Source organism: Nothoprocta perdicaria, unplaced genomic scaffold, assembly GCF_003342845.1.
Source record: "Nothoprocta perdicaria isolate Ctin4 unplaced genomic scaffold, notPer1 scaffold_104, whole genome shotgun sequence".
Classification (NCBI taxonomy): Eukaryota; Metazoa; Chordata; class Aves; order Tinamiformes; family Tinamidae; genus Nothoprocta; species Nothoprocta perdicaria.
Window position 1 is genome coordinate 887533 of NW_020454139.1, and position 23723 is coordinate 911255.

General features: G+C 37.7%; 1 protein-coding gene across 1 annotated transcript in view; it reads right to left on the reverse strand.

Moving 5' to 3' along the window:
• BNC2 (basonuclin 2) overlaps window positions 1–23723 on the reverse strand; it is a 230584-nt gene that overhangs the window by 103311 nt on the left and 103550 nt on the right. The window contains exon 2 of the mRNA XM_026043992.1: window positions 9930–10032. Within this exon, the coding sequence (XP_025899777.1) occupies window positions 9930–10032 (103 nt within the window). The remainder of the gene's footprint in view (window positions 1–9929; window positions 10033–23723) is intronic.

The following is a 23723-nucleotide window of genomic DNA, read 5'->3' on the forward strand; positions in this document are numbered from 1 at the left end:
TCTTTCTTTCTTTCTTTCTTTCTTTCTTTCTTTCTTTCTTTCTTTCTTTCTTTCTTTCTTTCTTTCTTTCTTTCTTTCTTTCTTTCTTAACTTTTCTTCAGTAGTGGAAAACGTGAATAAAAGGGAGAACAGCCTTTGGCTAATTTATTGCCTATGAAATAAAGCTGAGAATTAACTTCAACTATGCAGTGTTGTGTTTAAAACACATAATTGCACTTTAAATAAATAAAGCATCCCCCCTCCTCTTTTTTTTTTTTTTGGTTTCTGATATGTTCAAAGGAACAAGCAGTAAGGGACCCTCATTCCAAGGTCTCAGAAAAACATCTGGGTTAGACACTTTGTGCATGGGTCCACTGCTTCAATAAAAAAGGAGGAGACCCCTCACTTTAGGGACTGTGACAGTGAGAAGGGGGAACCTCTGGTCTGCTGCAGGATTTCAGCCCCATCACCTTCTCTGGCAGTATGTGGATTGTGGCTGCCTGAAGGAGGACTTCAGCTGTGATGATTACCCTGACGGAAAAGCACATGCAGTTGAATGGAGCAAGACCCCAGAGTACTGCTGTGCTTTAATACCACTTGTCACCTGTGATAGAGACAGCAGTTGCTGATCAGCCCATGGTCTCCCAGCACGTACAGGCCTTAACTGTTATAGCTACCTTCCTGGAGATASCACCTTGTGTCCTCAGGTGACAGGTCCAGGAAGCCACGACTTCATATCCTCAAACTATGGATCCAAGTCCTCCATTGAAGCTCAGGGTCTTCAGTCCCTCTCTGAGTGCCCATCTCTGGTCATGCCTCCTGAATATCTCTTAGAGCCACACTGTGATCTTGTCATCACTCCTGCCTCTGGACATGTCTCCKTTTGCTCCTAGCGGGAGCCTCTCAGTAGACCCTGGACCTCACCCACCATTTGCTGTGTCTGGACTGACTGATGCATCCTGTTGCAAGCCCCCATCTCTCTGCTGCCTTGTTCAGTCCTTRGAGGACTTTGCCCTGTCAGTGTGCTGGGGCCTGCCTTGTCCCCTGGTTCTGTCCCCCTCACAGAGCAGCCCTGGTCTTGCTGCACTGTGACAACACTGTCACTGTTGAAACCTGCACTTTATAATGGAAGACACTAAATTAATATCACTCATATCACGTCATCTACCTTCCAGCTTTCCTATCTCCTTGTTTTAAAAGTCTACAGCCTCCTTTCTATCAGGCACTGACCCATTCTTAAAGCTGTTCTCTCCCCTTATTATTGGTGAAATTGGAGCCCATATGTATTGCAATGCGATTAATACCATCTGCTTGACATACTACAAAAAAAAAAGACAGAAACACATTTGTGAATCCTAGATTTGGATGATCTCCATCTTAATCCCAATGTACTCAGATTCATTTAAGTGTGTCTCACAGGCTCACAGAAAAGTTGAGGTTGGCAGGGCCAGTGCAGATCATCTTGTCAAGCCTTCTACTGAGAGCAGAGACTTAGATTAGGTAATCCAGGGCCCTATTAAATGAGTTAAAATGAGTCTCAAGTATTTTCAATGGGGAAGTTTCTACCACTTCTCTGGACAACTTAAACCATCTTTTAGGCAGCCTTGAAAATTGTAATGAAAATGAAATGGCCATTGCCCACCTAATAAGATTGCTCTCTTTGAATGAAGAAGAAAATTCTGCTTTGTGGAGGCAGTTCACAAGGGCAAGCTGATACCATGGTGGTATATAAATCCCAGTGTAGCTCTGGCTCAAGCCTAGGAAATGCTTTTCCACATGTGCTAAACCACCTCAGTTTTCCTGGGAAAACTTTCTGCCCTAACAGTGCTGACAGCTGAAGAAGTTCAGACTATTGGAATACTGGGTCAACAGCTGGATCTACCCTTCACCACATCAATCTTTTCYACTCCTTAGCAACTAAACAAGACGCTTATGAGAGACTGCCATAAAGTTCACGTACTGTAACCATTTCACACAGCTCCTGTTAAATATACCTCAGCAAATTTGACTGTAATCAATTATAATATAATTAGAGAAGTCTATGAGTCTCATGCTATATGTTTCTTGTATTATCTTTTCTATTTCTAAAATCCAGATGGAAATAGAATAATAAAGCAGTACTGTTGTCTGCTAAATTAATCTGGGGAAAATTTCTTCATAATGCTACAACTTAAGTCAAAGTTCTTCCTAATATGTAAAAAAAAAAAAAGAAAAGTTATGGTTTTCCCATCTAGTGAGTTTTATCTTTCCAAAATAAAAAAGAGAAGTCAAGTTATCTATGGTATTATGGTTGCTCTGTAACATCTGATAGCAATATGGAATTTTTATTCTTGCAATCAAATCCCATTTTAATCTTCTGAAGCTATACTGAATGGAGTAGTAGGGTTTGTTTCAATTATAACTCTTTCAATTTGTGTTCTGCTTAACCTAGTGAACTCTACTTAATTAAGATGTTCCTATAAACAATTAAGCTTCTTGTAGGATCGTTAAGAAGATATAAAAATTTATGATGTAATAAAGTGTAATAAAATGATGAAGTGGTTAGCACATCACAGCAATTCATGTGCAGCAGCATAGGTGTTAAAAAGAGACAAAGTAAGCAGGTACCATCACCTAGTCATCCTGGGGACCTAGGAGAGCATGTTAGATAAGCCTGCAATTGCTGCACAGAAATTTGCGAGTGATTTGTGTTTGCAGGCCCCACAGAATTTCCTCTATTGATTTAGGAATCTAGCAGCAAGCTCCAGGCACTCTGTTCCTCTGGTGCTTTAGCTTTGCCATACACTAAACTTCCTAAAAGCACACGTAAGGCGACAAGTTACAGGAATTCACTGCCTGCCTTTCCAAAATGGAGCCTCATTCTATCCAGAAAGGGCAGTTCTAATAAAAACATGATTCCTCTCAGTGCCTCTTTTTTTTTTTCTTTTTTTTTTTTTTTGTTCCCCTTTGCTCCATTTTGTACATAGTAAAGCAATTCTTTTCTGTAATGGATTCTCTCCTGGATGGATTGGTTACTTTACCTTTTGTTACTGGGTATGCTAAATGGGATGAAGTCTTTGTAAAATATATATAGTATAAACTATATATATATATATATATATATATAGTATAAACAATGATGGACACTGCTTAACAATAGCTTGCATTTCTTTAATACTCTCAATCTAAACCTTTCTGGACATTTTATGTCTAGTCAAGGTAGGCCATACCTATAAAAGTTACTATTATATCACTGGAAAATGAAGGTACTCAAAAGAAACTTAAACAATATCACAAAAATTAAGTCAGCAACAGAGATGTACAATTAAGCTTTGGATCATGTTACTGYATCAGTTTGTATAAGCAGGAACTGAAAGAGCAAAGGTAGAATGTTTTTTCCTGTTGTCATTAAATTTATGTTTGGTTCTCAAAATGTAATTCCATTGCTGGAAGCAAGTTACTCTTGCCTCAAGCTTTTTATCTACCAGATCAGCCTAACACATAATTTAACATACAAACATTATAAGAATTGCTTGAAAAACAGGGGACTAAAGCAGAAATAGTGGCAAATCTTTTTTTTTAATAGTACTGCTTATTTTATAGCCGCTTTCTTGTAAAGTACATCAGCAGCAAGGTAGTGAACACAGGTATATGCAGCAAGAGGACATGATGCCCTCCAGTCATGCAGACAGGCGTTGGGATTCTCAGCAGGAGAAAGAATTCTGCTTTTGTACAAAAAGCCTTTCTGCAAGTATAAATAAATGACAGTGTATTCTTCCAAGGCAGGGCTGAGAAGAGTCACCTGCAAGTCTGTTACCAGTATAAAGAAGTCTGACTGCYGGCATACCTGTTTTTAAATGAGAATTGCTAATGAGCTGGTGGTATTACTCCAAGTTATGCAGTGTGACTTATGCTAGATTTTCTGTACGCTGAAGTGCTCATAATGAGAAAAGACTTTACTTTGGGATGTAAACATAGTGCAAACCAGCAGGAAAGGGTATTATATTTCACCACAGGTAATGAACTGTTGCGGGCTCAGCCGGTACTGGAGCAGCTTTTTTAGCTGACTTTACCTACTGTCTGGTCAAGGATAATCTCACCTGACCATGCCCATGGGACACTAGCTCTTTCACAACTAGGACTATGAGCTTAGTGTCGTGGGAGGAAGGTCTAACCTCTTATTCCTGATTGAGCTAAGCATGAAGATGTCCTGGGGGTTAAAGGAAGAAGAGAGAAAAGATTTCAGTCTGAATGGATTGAAGGAAACCCCCAAGGAAATCCAGGGAAGACAGGAGGTGTGAGGGCCATCTCACAAATGTTAAAGCCTGCAGGTCTCTTACAGGAGATGACCTAAGGATGCTAGCCTGCATGAGAACTACACTCTTGGCTGAATATGATCGTGGTGAGGGAAGTCCTTTAAATTTGGTCCTGGGACAATCAAGTATTGTTTTATTTTCTGTCACTTGCCTCTTATAAACCTCTGTAGCAGTGTTACTTATGTAGGATGTACCTTCAAGATAACGGAATGCACCTTCTCTGTGCATTCTCTGTGCTGTGCTGGCCACTTTTGGAGCTACTGGTGAACATAAGCAAAAAGGAGAGGCCTAAGCAGAAAGGGGGCTTTGATGAAGGAAAGTGTTTACCAGTAATAAATGTTAATCAGGTAAGGTTCCTGGAAGCAACTGAGTAATGAAAAATACGCCTCAATCTTGAGGGTCATAAGGAAGTTATAACTGATGGATTAAAACAATTTTGTCAGTACAGTACAGGTATAAGCCACACTAGATCTAAAATAATTTTACATTAAGAGTCAAGAATAGCTACTTTTGTTATCAATAAATTGGAGATGTTTCTTTGCTGAAAATCTCTGTGTGACTAAAAAATATGAGATCTATGAGGTTCTCAAGTCATTTTGAAGTACTTTAAATAACTGACTGTAAATGGCATAGAAGGAAACAAGTACATTGGCATGCTAAGGTTGTGATTTGCTTTTAAATCCTATTGAACAATATAATATATATAATATGATCCATTTATTCTACCACAAAATTGTAATAATAGGATTACATTTCCCTTTTCCCCGTTAGTATGTTTCCTATATTATCTTCATTTTTAAGGAAAGAACAACATGGCAGTTCTGCACCTTTTTAAAGAGACTAATATCTATAACAACGGAGGGCTTTTTTTCTTTTCTTTTAAATTGGAGTTGACCTTTGACTTTGCAAACCTGGATCTTGTTCACTTAATAGCTTTGGACTGAGACAAATTTAGTTGCTGTTGACTTTTAATTCAATGTAGCACTTCTCTTGCTTCTCCTCTCAGCCTGATGCAGCTCGTATTTAAAGCCTAAACCTTCCTCCTAAACCAAGTCCTCAGTGCAACTTCAGGGTAAAGAAAGATGTCATTTCTAAATTTTCCACAGCACTTCTTCTTTTGGTTTTATCTATTTATTTAGTGCCCTTCCTTTGCTCTCTCTTCACCACTGTCTCAGCTGACAGCCCTACAAATTACCATATAGAAACAGCCGCTCATTCACTTGGAATGAGCACGGAGTAGCCATCATGTCATGCACGTGAGTTTGTGGTAGCACCTTCTCCACTGAGTGGCACGACCACTGCTTTGAGCCTTGGTCTCACTCACAGCAAGCCAGTGTTCAAACACTGACAAGAGACAAGGATGGAAGTGTAAACCCACATAGCCAGTCTCTGAGCATGAGTGTTCCCTGGATGGAAACTTCCCAACCAAAAAGGAGCACTGGATTGGCATTGCACACTGCAGCCTACGAGTCAGYGTCTATCATTAAAACCTAAAGGCCTAGAAACTTTAAATTACTAGAAGAGAAGCCTGGGCAGTCCCCAGTTATATAAGAGGCCATACATGGAGATCCACCTCACAGAGGTGGATCAGCACCTAGCTGATGCACGCTAGTATGGAGAGGTCAGCTCAGTGGTGCCCTGACTGGCATGATGATCAGCCAGCTCTAACCAAGAAAAAAAAAAAAAAAAAAAAAGGCACAAGGAAGACAGCAAAATATTCACAGGCCACCTCATTTCACTGAGCAGATTGAACAGTGCGGAATTCAGCTGGTTTGAGAATGCACAATATACCAAAAATATCTAAAAAGAAGATTCTACTCCTTGATGTCTAATTGAGCTTTATCAGTGACCACTCTAAGGATAAGGAAATAATGCTTTTACTATTCTAACTTTGAAACAATGCAACAATGTTTTTGGAAAAAAAAATATTATACTGAGGTCTTTTAATCATTGTAAGGACTGAAATAACTGCAACTCAGCTTACTAAAAGAAAATGAGAGTCAAACAGTTTTAGCACACGATATATTTCATCTTAATACACTTTTTTAGAGTAGAATGATTATAAAAGAGGGTAGACTGCATCTCTTATTGATACTGCATTGGGTCTATTATCTGTTGAACTAGGAAAATAAAAGTATTTCTGCTAGTGACACAGTAATCCGTATTCTTGCATCAATGGCAGACATACAAGGCAGGAGGTAAAGCCAATGAAATCAACTGTCTGCTTTACTGCAGACTTGCATAATTTGTCGTAGACTAAGATATTTTGGCTAGGGGATTTTGGCTGGATCACAGGGKTTTTTTTTCATTATTTCCTATAAACTTTGTGTAAGTGCATTTCTGTGACAAAACTAGTAAAATGTCATGACTATCTCCTTAAAATCTGTTACTTATAATAAAACAGTAACATCATGTAAAGAAACCAAGAAAGTGTTGATTTCCTTTTTGCAGTCATCTTGCTCTTACATTCTTTTAAAACACAAAATAGCACTTGTCTGTATTTTCGCACACAATTCCACTATTAAGGTTTTACTAAATTTATTTTTTATTATATGGGCCACACAAAGTATCTCAACCATAAAAGAGGAAAAGAAAAATGGATAACTGTTGTCTATGTGTCTCCTTGAGGCTAGAAAATGGCTTATCCAATTTAAAAAAAAAAAAAAAAAAAGATTGTTTTAGTAAAAAATTTCCATCCAAACTGACAATATGAAAACTAGATTTCAGCTGGACAAAAAAGAAGTAAAATTCCAATTCTCCAAATTCCGTAAGAAATCCAGATATTGACACTAGAAATACCCAATTCCTATCAAAGTACAGCAGTACTACAGAAAGCCACTATGTGCTGTGCAGCTTTTGGCTTCTGCCTTAAAAACCTTGATGGTAGGATTACCACTATAGCATAAGGGTGCGGGGTTAAAACTCAATAAACTKAGCTTTTGCCAACAGAAACATTTATCTTGCCACAAAAGAACTTATTTGATGAATCTGTTCATATATTGACATCTTATTTTTGGCACCTCAAAATAGAAAAAAAATGAACTTGTAGGAATCCTTTCAAGATGTGTGCAGCTCATTTTAGGCGAAGGCAGGAAAACATGAAAAAGACAATGGAAACAAGAAAAAAAAAAGAAAATACGCTAATAGTTGCTAAGTTTAATAATACCACAGTGGCTGCATGCCCTTTCTTTCTCACTCAAGAATTCCAACATTTTAAATGGGCAGCTATTAACATGCACTAACTCTACACAGATCAGTCAAGCAAAGCATGAGAAGACTGCAATTATAAGCTATTTTTGAACTATTCAGTTAATTATGATTCTAGGTTATCAAAACTGAATAAGCATGGTACTTCCTGYTGGAAACACCTATTCTTTGATAATTACATTCAACAAAGCACTACCTTATGTGTCAAGGATCTGAGCTGAAATTCATTAATAAAAATCAGAAGAAAATCCTTCAATTAAAGCAGCAGGAAATACCATTTGCATTCAAGGAACAACTTCTAGAAGTACACTGTTAATGGTTTAAAGGAAATCACTTCTGAATAGCAGCTCAGTCCTGTGATTTTCAAATCCAGGTGCTATGCTACAGTGAATTAATCAGTCTCCTGAACATCGCCCTCAAAATTCTGGAAAACAGTTAAGGGCAGCAACTGAAATAGATGCAGCACAATCCTTACGAACTAATTTATAAGCTTGGACTTTATCTGTGTGTATGAAACATACAACTGATTGGCCTTGCTCTGCCATAAAATGTAAATTATATGAAACTATAANAAAAAAAAAAAAAAAAAAAAAAAAAAAAAAAAAAGGCAAAAGACTTAAAAATATCCCAATCCTAAAAAAACAAATCCAGGGCATTCTCTTCTGGGTGCTGTAGTAAAACAAATACTTTGTATTAATATGCAGCAGTACTTAGCAGTACTACTGTGAATGTTAAGCTCAGGTTTGGGCGCAGATGGTGCACCCTGATCACCACATTCTCCTTCCAGCTTTTTGGATTTGTTGTAAAACAGAGCCTTTTCTTTCAAGCACGCTGCGGTGATCTCACATTACTTCCACATATTCCGATCTTGAATCCAACCGCCTTGCAGGAAGAATTTACCAGAAAAATCTGACCACACATTACTTTTAAGGAGTAACGGCTGAAAACAGAAAGTGGGAAGCTTGTGTGCCAGAATCCAAATGTCAAGAGTGCTGATTGCTGCTGCTCGGTGGGAAGAGTCAMCCTGGAAAACGGCTGGACAAGCCGGCACTATCTGCGGATACGCCAAGCGGATCCTGCAGATCCTGTGGATGCTGGCTGCATGCAATGCCTGTAGCGAGCCCCAACCCCTGAAATTCCGTGAGGAGTGAGTGTGGCCGCACCGTCTCTGAAGATACATTGCTGAGAATTAAGTGGAACAAAAATAATCCGTGTCCTTAGAGACTCTGCTGTATTATAAACTTGCAGCCAAGCGCCAGCTTGCTGCTGCAGGGAGGTGGTTGGGCACATTGTGTACATTACTGTGAGGGGACACAGGGCTGCACTGTGCCCCGTGCCTCCCTCTCCRGGTATGTGAGTGTACTAAAAGCTCCTGTCCCGCTCCTTGTTGCCCGGTCTGGYTGGGCGCTCGCACTTGTCGGCGCGCTCGGGCACAAGCGCAGAGACGTGCACCGAGCCAGCAGAAATCACGAGCGTGTCAGGAGGGAGGAACTGAACTCCCACCCCACATCTCATCAAAGTAAAATAAAATTTATAAAATATAACCCACTGAATGCTTGGCAGAAGTGGGGAATGAAGAGTATGCTTGCTTAGGTGCCAACAGCCTGGACTGTGAGAAGAAACCTCAGGCAGTAATTTATTCACCAAGCACAGCAGTCTTTCTCTCTTTTTTTTCCTCTCTTTCTCATTTAATCATTTTAGAATGTAGGTGTCCTTCTTATTTGACTTCTAATTGTGTCTATGGAGGTTATGCTTAACATAATCCCTCTCTCTCTCTCTCTCTCTCTGAGCGCTCAGTGACTTTTTAGAAAAAAATAAGCCAAACACATAATATAGCAAAAGATAAATAAAAAGCAATTAGTGTATATTTTTGTCTTTAGGTCAGAGCTAGAACTATTCTGATCTCTCCCTGCTTTCTTCATCTACTTACAAATGAGGAAGAGAAGTTCATCTTGCAAACCACACGTGCACACTTTCAGTGAGCCCAATAAGATACACTGGCTTCATTCTGACACCCCAGCTATGAAAGGCTGACGTGGGATGCTCGAATTTCCATCAAGCTCAGCAGCTTCCTAGCTAACACTGATCTGCAACATGAACTCTGCTGTGCAACATCCTACAAACTTTTCACCTTTCTGCTGAGACCGGTTAGCAGAGCATTATTTCCTGGAGGCAGAATACATTCCTTGAGCTATGTACAAGCTGTTAAACTCCACGGGCACTTGTAGTCATCAACGAGGTAACAGACCTTTGCTTTTCCATCTGAGAAGTTGCTGTAATAAAAAAAGCATGTACATGCCCGTGCACACACATGCAGACTGCACACACACACACGCACATACAAATAGACAGACAGCACCACTACCATTGCTCCATCAATTCTTAGTCAAAGCTTTTTACAAAGATGGACAGAATCGCGACAGCAGGACCAGAACAGAGGTTTCTTACCATGTGCCACCCAGCCATGTTTACACTGATCACAGGTTCTCAGGTTAATCTTCCCTGGTTGAAAACATTCACACGTGCAATTTACCAGTGTACAGCGGATGGCCTGCAAAGAGAAAAAGCAAACACATATTAATGTTTTTCTCCCCTCCCTGCTCAGTTTTGTCGTATGGAATAGACAGGAACTAACTGTACAGCAAAAAAACATCCTAACATTTGCAGCCTCCTTCATTCTTCTAGGCGAAGATTCATTTTCTTTCAAAAAGACACATCAGTATGCCTGGGCAATGACAACAAAAATGCATAGTCAGTAATAACATATTCAGTTGTTCCATGAAGATGAACACATTCCTAAATTCTTTGAAAGATTTGCCCTTTTTCCTTTATGAGAGAAAAAGGAGGATTATGTAGGTGTTCGGCAAATTTCCGGGTTTGGAATCAAATGCCTGAAGGACAAYGTTACTAGGGATGTCTTCCCATAGCAGCATGTTGGCTTGCTGAAAAACAGGAGCGAAGCAAGGAGGCAAAAATGCACAAGAAGGAAGAGTACAGGTCTCTCTCCCCTCCCTCCATGAGGCCCAATGGTTATTCTCAAGTTTCCCTGTTGACATCTGCCCAAGRTGTAGCTCAGTTAAATCAGCAAGGAGTCACAGTTTGACACGTTCCCAGAACAGGATGAAATGACAGAGATACAAGAGCAGGACAGCCTCATGAAATATACCCTAACTTACTTTTGCATGTATCACTTCCTYCAGTACCTAGTCATAACTCTTTGCCTTTTAGCACATTACATTTGTCAAACTCACATATTTCCCTATTTCACAGCAAAAGAAAGAACTGATTCAAAGCAATGACACTAAAACTATAGTCCCATGCTAAGATGAAAAATTTGCCTCAAAAATACATCTCATTAACACTTCACCTCTTTTTGAAATGATTTTGAAACTACGCAGGTTTACTTTAAGAAAGGACAGCCAGGCCCACAGAAAAGCACATGTAAATTGAATAAGACTTCTTTTTTTTCAAGTGCAACAGATGTATGTTTTTAAATAGTGTAGAAGATGACCTGGSCACTTCAAACTGCTACTTACAAATTTATGGCATGCATTTAGATGTAATTTGCATGGAGATTTCTGAGACAAGAGAGGCTTATTCTGATCATTCACAGATTAACAATCTACTGTAACTACCAGAGCTGCCAGGAAAAGATATCTCTATAGATTTAGATGCAATCAATGATTACTTGGGGGCAAAGGTGGGGGAAGGGTGCATGGTACCTATAGCCACAGGGATACTGAAGCTTTGCGAATGCTCCTGCCTCTGCGAAGTGCAAACACCTGCCTCCTTCACCCTACACTATATCTGCATGCGAAAAGAATTACCTTAGCTGTACTAACTTGAAGAAAATTACATCCAGCATCAGCTTAGCTAAGCTCATTTCTTTGTTATCAATTAAAGGAGTTCATGGTTACTTTCACTGTTTAGTTTTTTTGTTTTTTCTTTTTTGGTTAGTTTTTTTTAATTGCATCACATAACAATCTAAAGCCATCTGTATTTCACCTATTCACTTAAAAGCTGTATTTCTCTGATAAATTTCAGATATAAAAGTCCTTCCTCTCTCCTTCCTATCTCTTCTGCTCTTTCACTACCTCTTACTCAAAAAAACCTTGCAAAGGGGAAAAAAAAAAGACTGCTGCATTATGCCTGACACTTCAGGGTCTCAGTCCCAATGTCACCTGTCCGATTACTCATTAGCTAGGTTATAAAACACTGCAGTATGTATGCATGATTAAAAGAATTAGTAATATGAAATATAAGGGCACCAAAGAAGTGCTGACTGTGCAAGAATAATATATGTGTTTGTGGGTTATGAGGAAAAAATTCTCCTGAAAGGTCCTGTTTCATGTTCAATAGTTTATTGACTCAGTAATATATCAGGTCTCCACCGGTCAGTAATGGTGTCTTTCTCTAATATGTTCATTAATTAATGAACTTGGTAATTAATTGTACTGCAAAAAGAAAAAAAAAGGCTTATAAAATGGTATTCCTATTATACTATAAAAGGTTTGCTCACGTTCACCACTTTGCTCCATATTTTAAATCTTTGCACCACTGTTACATATGTTTGTTGCATTTGCTGTTATATTGTCTTGTTGTTGTATCATTTACAGTATATATTATGGGAGTAATACACTAATAATGCATGTACACATACTAAATGAAACCGTGCCATTTGGTGAAGTTGCTTTATTAAGGCTGATCAGCATTTACATTATAAACCTRCCTACTTTTTTCAAAGAGGTTAGCAGGTTGCCTGTAAAAATTGGATTCAGCGTGAACCTGAAGTACAGTGTTTCAGTCTAAGAGTGAGTTTTATTACACATACTCAAAAATGATCCATTTAGCCATTTAAAATTATGAGCAGGGGAAAAAAGTTTAGAGGCTTAATGTTTCCTTTCCTCCTCTTTAAGTTAAAGAGTCTTGAAGGTATGAAGTGTTGAAGGGCATTAAATAATTAACAAGTGTTTCATTTTTTAAATATAGCTCTCCAAAATTCACACAAATTTTCAGAAACATAAAAATGTCTTCTTTTCAAATAACTTCAAATAACTCAATTTGTAAAGTCCTAAAAAATGGTTAAGTATTTTTATAAAATAACTATGGATTGGTGAGAGAGGTTCCAAAAGTAAGTAGCGTGGCCCAAAGACTCCACCTGGCCTTAACTGGATCTTCTTTTGGTACAAAAAAAAAAAAAAAAAGAGCGTTGATATTGTAGTTTGAGCTTCTCACCTGATAACCAGGTATCTACACCTGTGCGATGCAGATGAGGGTTCAATCTGAAAGATGCTCATTTGGGACTAGAGAAAAACCATAGGCTGTTCTATGCTCTTGTATGACCCAAGGCAAATTGGTTAGTAAACTGGATACTTGCATTCCCTAAATGAAAACTAGATGTGATAGCAATGAAGTGGTGCTCTCAGGGTAAATGCAACATAAATTGTGAGACACAATTTATTGATGGAGGCTATGCAAAATCTCAGAACTAGAAGGCAGTCCTGATTTCAAATTTGTTTATTTATTTTACCCAATTAATCCAGAATCAATGTGGTTTGCATTGCCATTTACCTCTCATCACTGCAGAATCCAACAAAGAAAAACAGGGTAACTCATCATGACGATGCTTCAGTAAACCAAGAATAGTGTATTCCTACATTAACATGAAAGACCTTCACAGTGCAACAAACATTATATAATGAAAACATGTATCTGAATTATTAACAACACCTGTCTACGATTTTCCAATAGCTTTTAATTTAGGAATATGAAATCAGTGACAGCCAGGCTCAGAAGTGACCCTGACAAGCAGCAGAAGATGAATCTGTCATACATTCATCTGTGCATGCAAAACTTTAACGTGGTCGCTCCATTCCCCAATGAAGGGATTTTAAGGCGGAGAGAGGATAAGAGTAGCGTGATTGGTGCACGTGTAGGTAGTTGAGTGGGTTGGCACAACTGTGGTTGGACATCTGTTACTTCTTAATCTGAAAGAGATGGGGGCTGGATAATAAAAAGATCCTGGAGTGAGTATGCAGCCGTTGAACATTGCAACCATTGTTCAAGTTCATTAAAAAGTAGGCATAAAAATGCAAGGGTGGAACAATGCTAAATTTTAGCTAGAAAATGCTTAGAGAGTGTAYTGCCAGGCATTCCAGAAACTATCCAATGTAATTCTACCTTTCCAATGTATTTTTTAAAGGTTTACAAAACCAGACACTATGTACAGTACACTATTTTTAGAGAGAACTACAAGAAGTTTTCCTGATAAAATTTTTCTTTAAAAATCCCTGCAAGCAAGATGGAAAATACAGACAAAAAAGAAACCAAAAAGCTTACAGAGTGGAAGAAACGGTAAAATCAACAGCAACAGGTGTCCCATGTATATGCTGATATAGAAACATATGTCCTAAGTTTATATGCATAACACTAAGAAATGTTAGATCTGATTTCTGCAAGCTTCACCCAGACCATTTAACATAGTTTGGGGCATTTAATTATATTTAACAAGTACATTTTATTAACATATTAATAAGAACAGGCCATAACAGTAATGGAAAATCAATCTATCTGGCTACTTTGTGGAGCTTCCAACAGATAGGAGGGCATGTTCCTACAATACAAGCTAAAAAGTACCTTACTCAACCAGAAGATCTACTGATGTCTTTTATATACAGYGGGAAGCGTAAGAGAATATAATTTCTTATATGCTTTTTCAGAGCTCATATTATATGCACTGTACACAGCCCTTCAAGTATCTATCACTTACTTCCCCTTCTTTACTACTTCAGAGAACCCAATAAAGATTTTTCTCTCTTCTTTTATCAATTAAGTATTTCCTTCAAAGACCACAGCACAAATTCTGCTGTGTAAATGATGAGAATCCCAATGAAATCATGCCATTTGTAACAGCTGGCAAATAAAGAATACAACAGTTTATTTTAAATTAACATGAAAAGTAGTAACATGTGCTTACTCTCATTTGGGAAGTACACAAGATGACTTGCACATAGTAAGCTTGGAAATACAGGAATTCTTGTAATTTATAGCTGGCCACAGTACCTAAGTGGGAAGATCACACTGCAACTGGGACACTGGGCAATAAAACCATGCAGGGATTCAATTTAGAGCTAGACCTTGGGACTGATTTTTATGTCTTAGACCACAGACTTGTGTCCTACTCGAATTGCTGGCACATTTGACAACATGAAAATAACTACAGATGTTGTGGGCCACCAAATATATTCATAATTCATTGTTGGTAGACAGTTGTAGCTACAGTGTTAGAAAGCAAATGCTAAAAGCCATGGCTACATTTGACTAATTGTTTAAGCCTGCGGACATAAAAAATCGGAAAAACTGTTTTTCAAGAACAGGAAGGCTTAATTTATGCTTGCCTCTCTCTGTGCTTTGAAGAACTTCAGAAAACCTAGTGTTCTAAACCTTTGCTGCTCTTAAGGCAAGAAAATAACAGCATATTGCATTATAAACTTAATTTCAAGAGAATATATTCCTTCCCAAGGCTACCCACAAAAAGAAAGCTCCTATAAAATTAAAAGACAATTAAAAGATATAGCTAGGAATCACTACATCTTACCTAACAACCTTTGAGCTATTTATTCACCTTTGTATGAAGGAAAGAAAGGAGGAAAATCAGATGGAAGGTCTTGCCATGAATTCCACAGAATGAAGGTTATACATGCAGAGGTATTTCTCTCTCTGCAGAGAGATGTAACATCTCCACCACGTAATTCCAGTGCTAGTAGTTTTCAAGTCATTTATAGTTTTTATATGGATAATTGTGTGTGGAAAACCCTGGTCAGAGAAAGGCAGAGCAGCAGAACTTGCCGCTCCCACAGATCCGCTGTCTGTCCCTGAGCGACGTAGCCGCTCCCTGACCACTTGCCGAGTTTTTGAAAACAGGGTAACGATTTTGTGGACCATTTTCAGAGACAAGATTAATTAAGGCAGAAGAAGAACTACTATTTCTTCTGTTAGCATGAAAATTTAAATAGATTTTTTTTTCAGTTTAGTTGTTTAAGTTTTTTTTTTTTTTTTAGTTTAGCTAGTTCACATATTTTTTTTTTTAGTTTAGTAGATTTTTTTTTTTTTAGTTTAGTTAGTTGTTTAAGTATACAACTTAAGAAATACACAAATACATTCTGGTAACAAAATAATTTTCAACAACGAGGTCACCGTGTAGGCCCTGGATAAAACAGCCTTAATTGATACATGACTGTTTTTAACATGAAGAACTCTAAATCCAAGAATGCCTTGCTTAAAAAAAAACAGTAAATGGGAATAGACTTTGCATTCCAATGGTCTTAAAAATTCAGGCAGTATGCTAGGGTTTCTCATCTTCCTTCCATTCAGCTACCCAAATTTCTTCTGAGTTGTTGACTGCACTGCAGTGTTTTATTAGCAATTTTATGTCATGCTATATTAGCATTAGCATTCTTACTTGTATTTATTTTCACTAACACAATTTGAAAGGTGCTAATATTGTTATATTTCTCTGTGGCATTCACAAAAATAGTTACTAATACAATATGAAGGGAAGGATGCTAATAAGATAGAAAGCTGTTAATAGAATAAAACAGCTTTTCTTTCCTGGAATGAGGACAATGTAGCCTTTAAGCATTTGAAAAAAAATTTTTCWACTGCTCTTGAGAGATAGATGGTAAATGAAATGGAGAATGAGGAAAAAAAAAAGAAGGGAAAAAAAAGGCCTTTGGAATCTAAGTTGCATGCAAGCAGGGAATCACTCTTCAGTTCTAGTTTAGATATTTCTAGGAGTGGAAACCTGTATGAAGGAACTTTGCAAAGACCTTTCTAGAGAAAACAAACATAACATAGAATAGTTTTGTTTTGTTTTGTTTTGTTTTCCAGAAACTTCCTGTAGGCCTTGTTCTAGCCTGACTCTCCACGCTCAACTCTCAGCAGTCCTGCCTATGGGATAGTCTACAAAGGCTGCAGGAGCAAATATCACCCTCTGTTTCTGTAGTACGTGAAACTAGCCTAAGGTTGCCAGACATAAAAGGCAACTTTGCTCTGAAAAAATTAAGACAGACAAGTGCTTCTTTGCTTAAAATTTGAAGAAAAACACACGGTTGGTTTTAGGATGAGGCTCCCTGTGCCTGGGAGAATGTTATCAAGTGCAGTCATTTCTTCTGAAAGATGAAAAGCAGATTGATCACATGAGACCAGTGCCGTGAGCCATGCATCGGCAAGGCCATGGCCAGTATGACCAGTGGGGTGTTGCTCACCTTGATGGTGGTCTTGGCCACAGGAAGCCCTAGGCACCCTCCTCCATCCATGCCCCTCCAAAGGGCTGGCACTCTGCACGTAAGGGTCCTCACCCCAAGGAAGGGTATGGTCCATCTTCCCCTCACCAGGAAACCTCCTTGCATTGGTTTTGCCATCTGGTCCTCCTCAAAGTAATCGTTAACTGCTTCTGTTGCACTGTCTGCAACGGGCAGCTAAATGGGTCAACAGTTCTAGACTATCCATGCATGGAAATTTATTATTTTTATAAGAAATATAAAAATGATCCCCAAGATGAAAACCTCCAGTTAGACACTGGTATTAAAAGTATAATCAGTTTTTTTGTTTGTTTTTTCTGTAAACCTTACTGCCACCTTTGCAGGAAAAGAAATGTGAAGGCAACTGCATGCAGCAGAGTATACTGAAATCACGAACTGCGGCATCAGCTTTGCTTTTCATRACAAACTACTACTCCCTCATAGCCATTTTTAGAAGAAGATAGGTGAACCAATAAGTTGCTGATACGTAAAATGTAAAACTAAAAGTAAAGCATCAAAATGATGGGGAGGTCCTGCAGTATCTTTTAAAAAAAATACACTGTGCGAGCCTGTCCATGTAGCATACATGTGAAAGGGATGTATCAGAAGAGGTTTTTTTCATATTATATGAACTAGGTCAATAATCCATAAAAAAAAAAAAAAACCTCAATAGTTCATAAATGGTTCATAGGAATTGAAAGTCTGTTCAGTAAAAAAAGAAAATACAACTGTAAACATGTAAATATGCATAACTATTACTTTAAATAAACACTTAAAAAAACACTTAAAAAAAGTCAAAAGGAAATAATTTTGCAAAATCAATTTTCTTTTTCTTTTTTTTTTTTTTTATAAATTCCAAAAGAATAAGCTAAATTTAATTACAACAGTGTAAAATGTATCCCAATACTTTGAATTGCAGTTCTATCTATTTATTTGGGTAGACATTCCCTTTAAGAAATATCACAAACATGCTGGTTATTGCCTATTCTGCTCTTCCAGGCAGACTTTGCTTTTCAAGCTTTTTTTTTAATATCTCAGATGTTTCTGCTTTCTGGATTCTAAATGATGGGCTTTCGATTTGGACAGAAAAGACATGGATTTAGACTGCATTGTACTGCATTCCAGCCCGTGAAGATAAATAACAGGTTTTCAGAAGTTACATGAAAAAGTTATTATGAAAGGTTCTATTGTTTTGAAAATAAGTGCAATGAATTAAAGCTTGCCAGACAGGTTGGAATATATACACAGTTTGAATATATTTGTATGTAGAGATATATAATCTTTTTTTTTTTCCTCTGGCCGAAATCAACACTGTATCATACACCGTATTTTAAAATTATAACATGAAACAGTACTATGTTACTTAAATTAACCAAAGACTCAGTTCTCAGTGTTCCTACAGGCCAATTTTCTGCTTACCACAAAACTTGTATTTGTAAACAAATATGAACAAGGGACCAAGTGGTCCCTTGTATATTTGGAGGTATATTCCTCCAAACTGCTTGATTAACAGGTGAATATTTTTCTTTTTATACCACCTCCGCAGAATTGCATTTGCTCTTTTATTCAGGGGATTTCTCTTTTATCTATGCATTTTTCTAAAAAATTGCTTCTTCAGCATTTTCAGAAAATAAAACAATGAGAATTTTACAAAATATTCTACAAATGTATATACTAAGAATTCCAGTTAAGTATGAAATAATTTTTTTTTCGTGGCTAGAGAGCATTATTATATATAGCCACTTATTAAAAAAGAGAAACAGAGAAAGGAGAGAGAGAAGAAAGAAAAGAAAAAAAAAAAGAAAAAAATGTTATTGGTTTTCTCATAAGGATTTTCTTTTATACATAGCTTTATCCTATAATTTTGTCCCTGTTGGGCACACTGCCTAAATTTAAACACAAACAGTCAAGCAATGAAGAAACATTAACACATTTACTGTGAACAAAAACTCCCAGTTGTACAGTGAAATTTTAATACATTTCAACTTATCTCTTTTACTAATGGGGAGAGTACAAACCCTGCAGGAATTCGCTCTGCAAACTGGTAATTACAGTAGACTCACTTTTTTTTATAATGCATATGTATAGTCAGACACAAGAACCATAGCTGCCCTTTTGATGTAGGTTACAATAGAAAGGTTTTAAAAAATATGAAAATCTACAGCAATTCTAAAGGAATGCATTATTTCATGGGAAGTTGTCCTTTAGCTATACTCAAGAACTCAAATATACAAAATACTACATAATATAAAATAATATAATATACATAAACTTATTTGCCTTCATAAACTAAAGCACAAGCTTTATCAGCCTGTTCTTTTCATTCTTCTTTCTTTTTTCTTCCCTAATCTACAGAAAAAATCTGCCCCTACTGGTACATAGATGGAGTTTCTATTCCACTATATCATGTATGAGCTCTGATTTTTTTTTTCCTTCCAGGCCTCTTCCTCTGCACAACCTTCAAATTTAAATAGTTTTGATCTTCAAATTTATGTCTCATTAAATCATTATTATGCATATTTAAGGGCAGTACTATTTCGGTCGCATAGATTTATAACATACAATGTCCAACTCAGATAAGACATGCAGTGTCTGGCAGAGCATGTTTGAAGTGTATCCGAAGATGAATTTAATTTAATCTGAGAGGGAGTGAAATCAAAGTGTAATCCATTTTCAGTGTCGCATGTAGGGAAAATATTTATCTTTAATATAACTACAAGGCAGAGGTATATGTTAATTGGGAAAAAAAAAAGGAAGAAACAACAAAGTACCAGACAAGTGAGGGCCCATAAAAATATTTTCAAGTCTTTTATGCTGTACACCAGTTTTTAAGAATGCTTATCATGATACCACTTGATTCTGCAAGTACTTGTAACCCCATTGTTTACATAAACTCTCATAGAGGCTCTGCTTCGTAAAGGGAGAAAAAAATCTTCTCACACAATTCAATATATAATTAAATCACTATATGCTCTAAGTGCAACACAGAAGACTTTTCCAGTTTTTGCTGGATCCTTTACTACAGGATTGCATGCTTACAGTTCAAAAGAGTCACAAGCAAAATCACTAAGTTCACAGGCTTCAATCCTAAACGCAAGAAGTTGACATTAGAGWGAAATAGTGGAAATTAATGTCATTGATTCCTACCAGAGTCACCACTGGCTGGTCAAGTCAATGGCTTGATGAAAACTGTGTAAGAGCAGTGATRGCAAGGCCCTTCTTATGAGACCTGGAAACATACTTTCCAGGGGGACATCATTACAACACTTGAAATCTTACATGAGTTTAGAATTTTCTTTTCCTTCATTCCTAGGTACTAGCTTGCTCACAGATGTCATCACCTTCTCTGGAGATGGTTGCCTCTTAGCAATGAAATTACTCTTTTATGTATGAATTGTTAATCATTTCAATGTGACTGATTTTTTTTTCTCCTGTTTTTTCCCATTTTTTCTCATTGGGGGAAAAAAAAAAATAAGSTGGGTTTGACTAAACTTGAAATTACTGCTTTCCATTTAAATCAGAGATTTTGGAACAGGATGAAAATGAGACTGAGGAAGGGGGCTACATCAGTACTACTAACAAAGGGCACTGCACTTAAAGTGCATGTGCGTTTTAAGTGTTTTACTTATTCCTATGAGAAAATGAATTCTACAAAATGCTAGAAGAGAGATCGAGGGGGAGCGAGAAATATGTGCGCCAGCAGCTCTAAAAGCATAAACATTCCTCACTGTAAAAAAATTCATTTTCACAGAATAGAAGATAAATGCTGTATCACTTATGGCTCTGGCTGATGCAATAAGTATGTGCTTAGTCAGCAAGTCTCTATTGAAAGCATATGGGAGGTAACACAAGCTCATCCTCTGAAATTACCTTCATTACTTTGCCTCCTAATTAAGGCAACAACCTTGTCACAGTGGTTTCTGTCTGTTTCGGGGTGGGCAGAAGCTGGGTCTGCATTTCCCAATGTGTATGTCTCCTACAACTTACAGATTTTCCAGACTTCAGAAGTGGTATGAGGACAAAGAAGAGAAAATGTATCGGAGACTAATGCGCTTTCCTGGGTACAAAGCATAAGATCTAGTCATATCTCTGAATGACAGAAACAGTAACTCTGCAGTGAGTAACAGCAACTGGGCTGCTGTATTCCTCCACAATTACCACCTTCTTTTAATTCGCCAGGATTCACAGAAACTCTAACCTGCCCTAGAAAAGTTATTGCTCCAGTTTGTAGTTCGTATAATGGCACATTAAAAAAAAAAWKSMWTTTTTTTTAATTATAACTAAAAATTAAAGGTACTCCAATCRGTTACACTAAATGGATGCAAAACAAATATATGTAAGGAAATAGGGTTTAACGGTTTTATACAACAAAAGCACTCCAGATCACCCATGATGGTCCTCAATTTCTGTTTATTGAACCCTTCCAAGCTTTTTGTGCTCATTTTCATTCAAGACTTCATTCGAGAAAAATTCCTTCTAATGACTCCTAACAGCACTCTGCATACAGGACTTTGCTATATGCATGTGTTGCTTTGGAACCCAGTATTGACCACCTTCCTTCTTCTTTGCTCCTCCTTACAATCAYAGTGTTATGGTGGTACACAATATTTGGTGATACATGGACAGAAAGCAAAGAAAATCAGAACCCAGATGCCTCGAGTTGAGGGCATCTTCTTCGGAATGTCATGAGTTCTCCTCCTTTGTGACAATGTAAAAGCAAAATGCAAAGCGTTGACAGTGATGCTAGAGTTGATTTTGTTGGCTTTTTGTAACTCTTAAAAAATGCTAACACAACCCCTTAAATGAAAGGAATCCAGTGGCCCAAATCGCAAATGTCAAACCCTGTTTGGGAGGTTGATTTATAAAGCYATTTCTGCTTCAGGGGACATTGGATACCCCTAAGCTGAGGGACCAAGGAGCACCTCAGCACTGGTGGCATCCAGGGGTGCCCTGCACCTGTGGGGTGAGACGTGGGTCCCCACTGTCACCCCCTCGAGACACCAACCCCTACTCCGCAGTGAACTATATGGGCAGGGGAGGGAGGCTGAGAGGGGGCAGTACTGGAGGGAAAATGCAAAACAATCCTTTAGAGACCGTTTCTTTCCTTGCTGTTTATTTGCTAACTGACGGCTGTCTGAACACTCTTTATCTAGTTAGAATATAAGATGCAGTCCCCGTGGAGCAAGGCATTTCAAGCACAGCACTGGGGAGAAGATCAACAAAACATGTGAAGCTTGCAGCACGGTAGCACTGATTTTTACATGTGTTATAGTCCTTAAAATATTATTGCCTCTCATGTTASACCTGCATATTTATTGATTGCTGTGTTAGGAGAGAAAGTTCCAAGTGCAGCGCTCATTTCTATAGGTGAACACAGTGTGCATTCATTCGTACTATATCCTGAGATTAAAACTTCAGTGTAATCAAACAGCTAGTTGTTTAGACATTTGTAGCCAGCCAATTAACACAGCCTTTGTCATAGTCATTTCTCTCTAAGCAGCATCTTTAGCTGGGGATTCAAGAGCTGTTACATTCCTCTGTCCTGACCCTGTGAATTTAAAAGTGGTCTTTTGCATAGTTCACTGTAATTGTAGCTGAATTAGGCCAAATGACTGCCAAATTGCTTTCGAAAGACCAATATGCCCTCTTCTGGTTTTGCATTTAAGGGGGGAAAAAAACAACAGGTGACTCACTGGGAAAGCATTTTCATATGGACAAACAGGAACATYAGTGTTTAAATACAGAATTATTTTTCTCCTAATCTTTTATCTTATAATAGCTTAGTTTCACAAACATTTATTTAAAATCAGTCAAGGAGAACTCAGCTGACAGCGTACGTCTGAGAGAAAACCAGAGGTCTAACAACACAATTTGGTTTTGTTTGTGTTTTCCCTTGCTTTTGGTTTTATTTAGCAGTAACAGATCCGAAATCAATACTGTCCCATTTGCTCACACTACTGTGTGCAAATTTATATCTTGAAATTCATAGTAAAAAATAGTTCTGGACTCCAAAATCTTATTTATCCACAAATCAAGGATAGATAAGGCAATGGCAGTTAAGGCTTCCCTGCAAAAACCTGTCTTTTTATCTCAGGGCTCAAATAAGGAAAGCCATATTTTGGGGCCCTTCAAACTTTCATGCTTCTGTAGAAACTGTAGGCAAAGGCAGCCAAATAATGAGGAATGATTTCTAATACAGATTTTTAGGAAAATAAGCTGTTGTCCTACATTAAGCTCATCCACTTAGACACACACATGTCAGCAGAGGATGACAGCAGCTAAAGCAGATGTCCCAGTAATAATTAGGATGACCCAGTGCAAGAAGGTATACTAATTTGCTGCTTATAATTAACAGTGACTTCTACTGCATTTGAGCCTATTTTTCTTCTAACTTATCTTAATAACTTAGGAAAAAAACATACAGCCTGTCTATATGTCAGATTTATGCAATCTTCACTGCACATTTTTAGCTGCTGGTGCTTGGCACTTCTGAAAATCAGGCAGGGAACATTTTCAGAGGAAAAGCAGTGAACTGCATGCATTTAGTGCATTCCAAGCTTCTTTTACAAGGTCTCTCCCAACTTTATCTTGAAGAATACAATAGTCAGTGCATGTTTAAAATTTCTTTCATTTAGCCTTTTGCCAAACTTGTGTTAGATCGCACTAAGTCTAGCATCAGCTGCAGTAATCCTACTGCTGCTCAGTACATAAAGTGCTAAGCGCAGGCTCTGCAAATAGGAATGCTCTCACTCTCTATGCAAAGACCAGTCTGCAGGCTCTAATCCAGCATGTGTACTTATGTATACTTATGTCCACACACTGTGCTGGTGCTAAGCCCTGTATTTTTTCCTGCCATAGCACCCAGCAGTTAAGTTAAAGGACAGTACTTGCTTTGGATACAGTTTAATATGTAAATGCTCTACAGCATTTTAAAAAATAC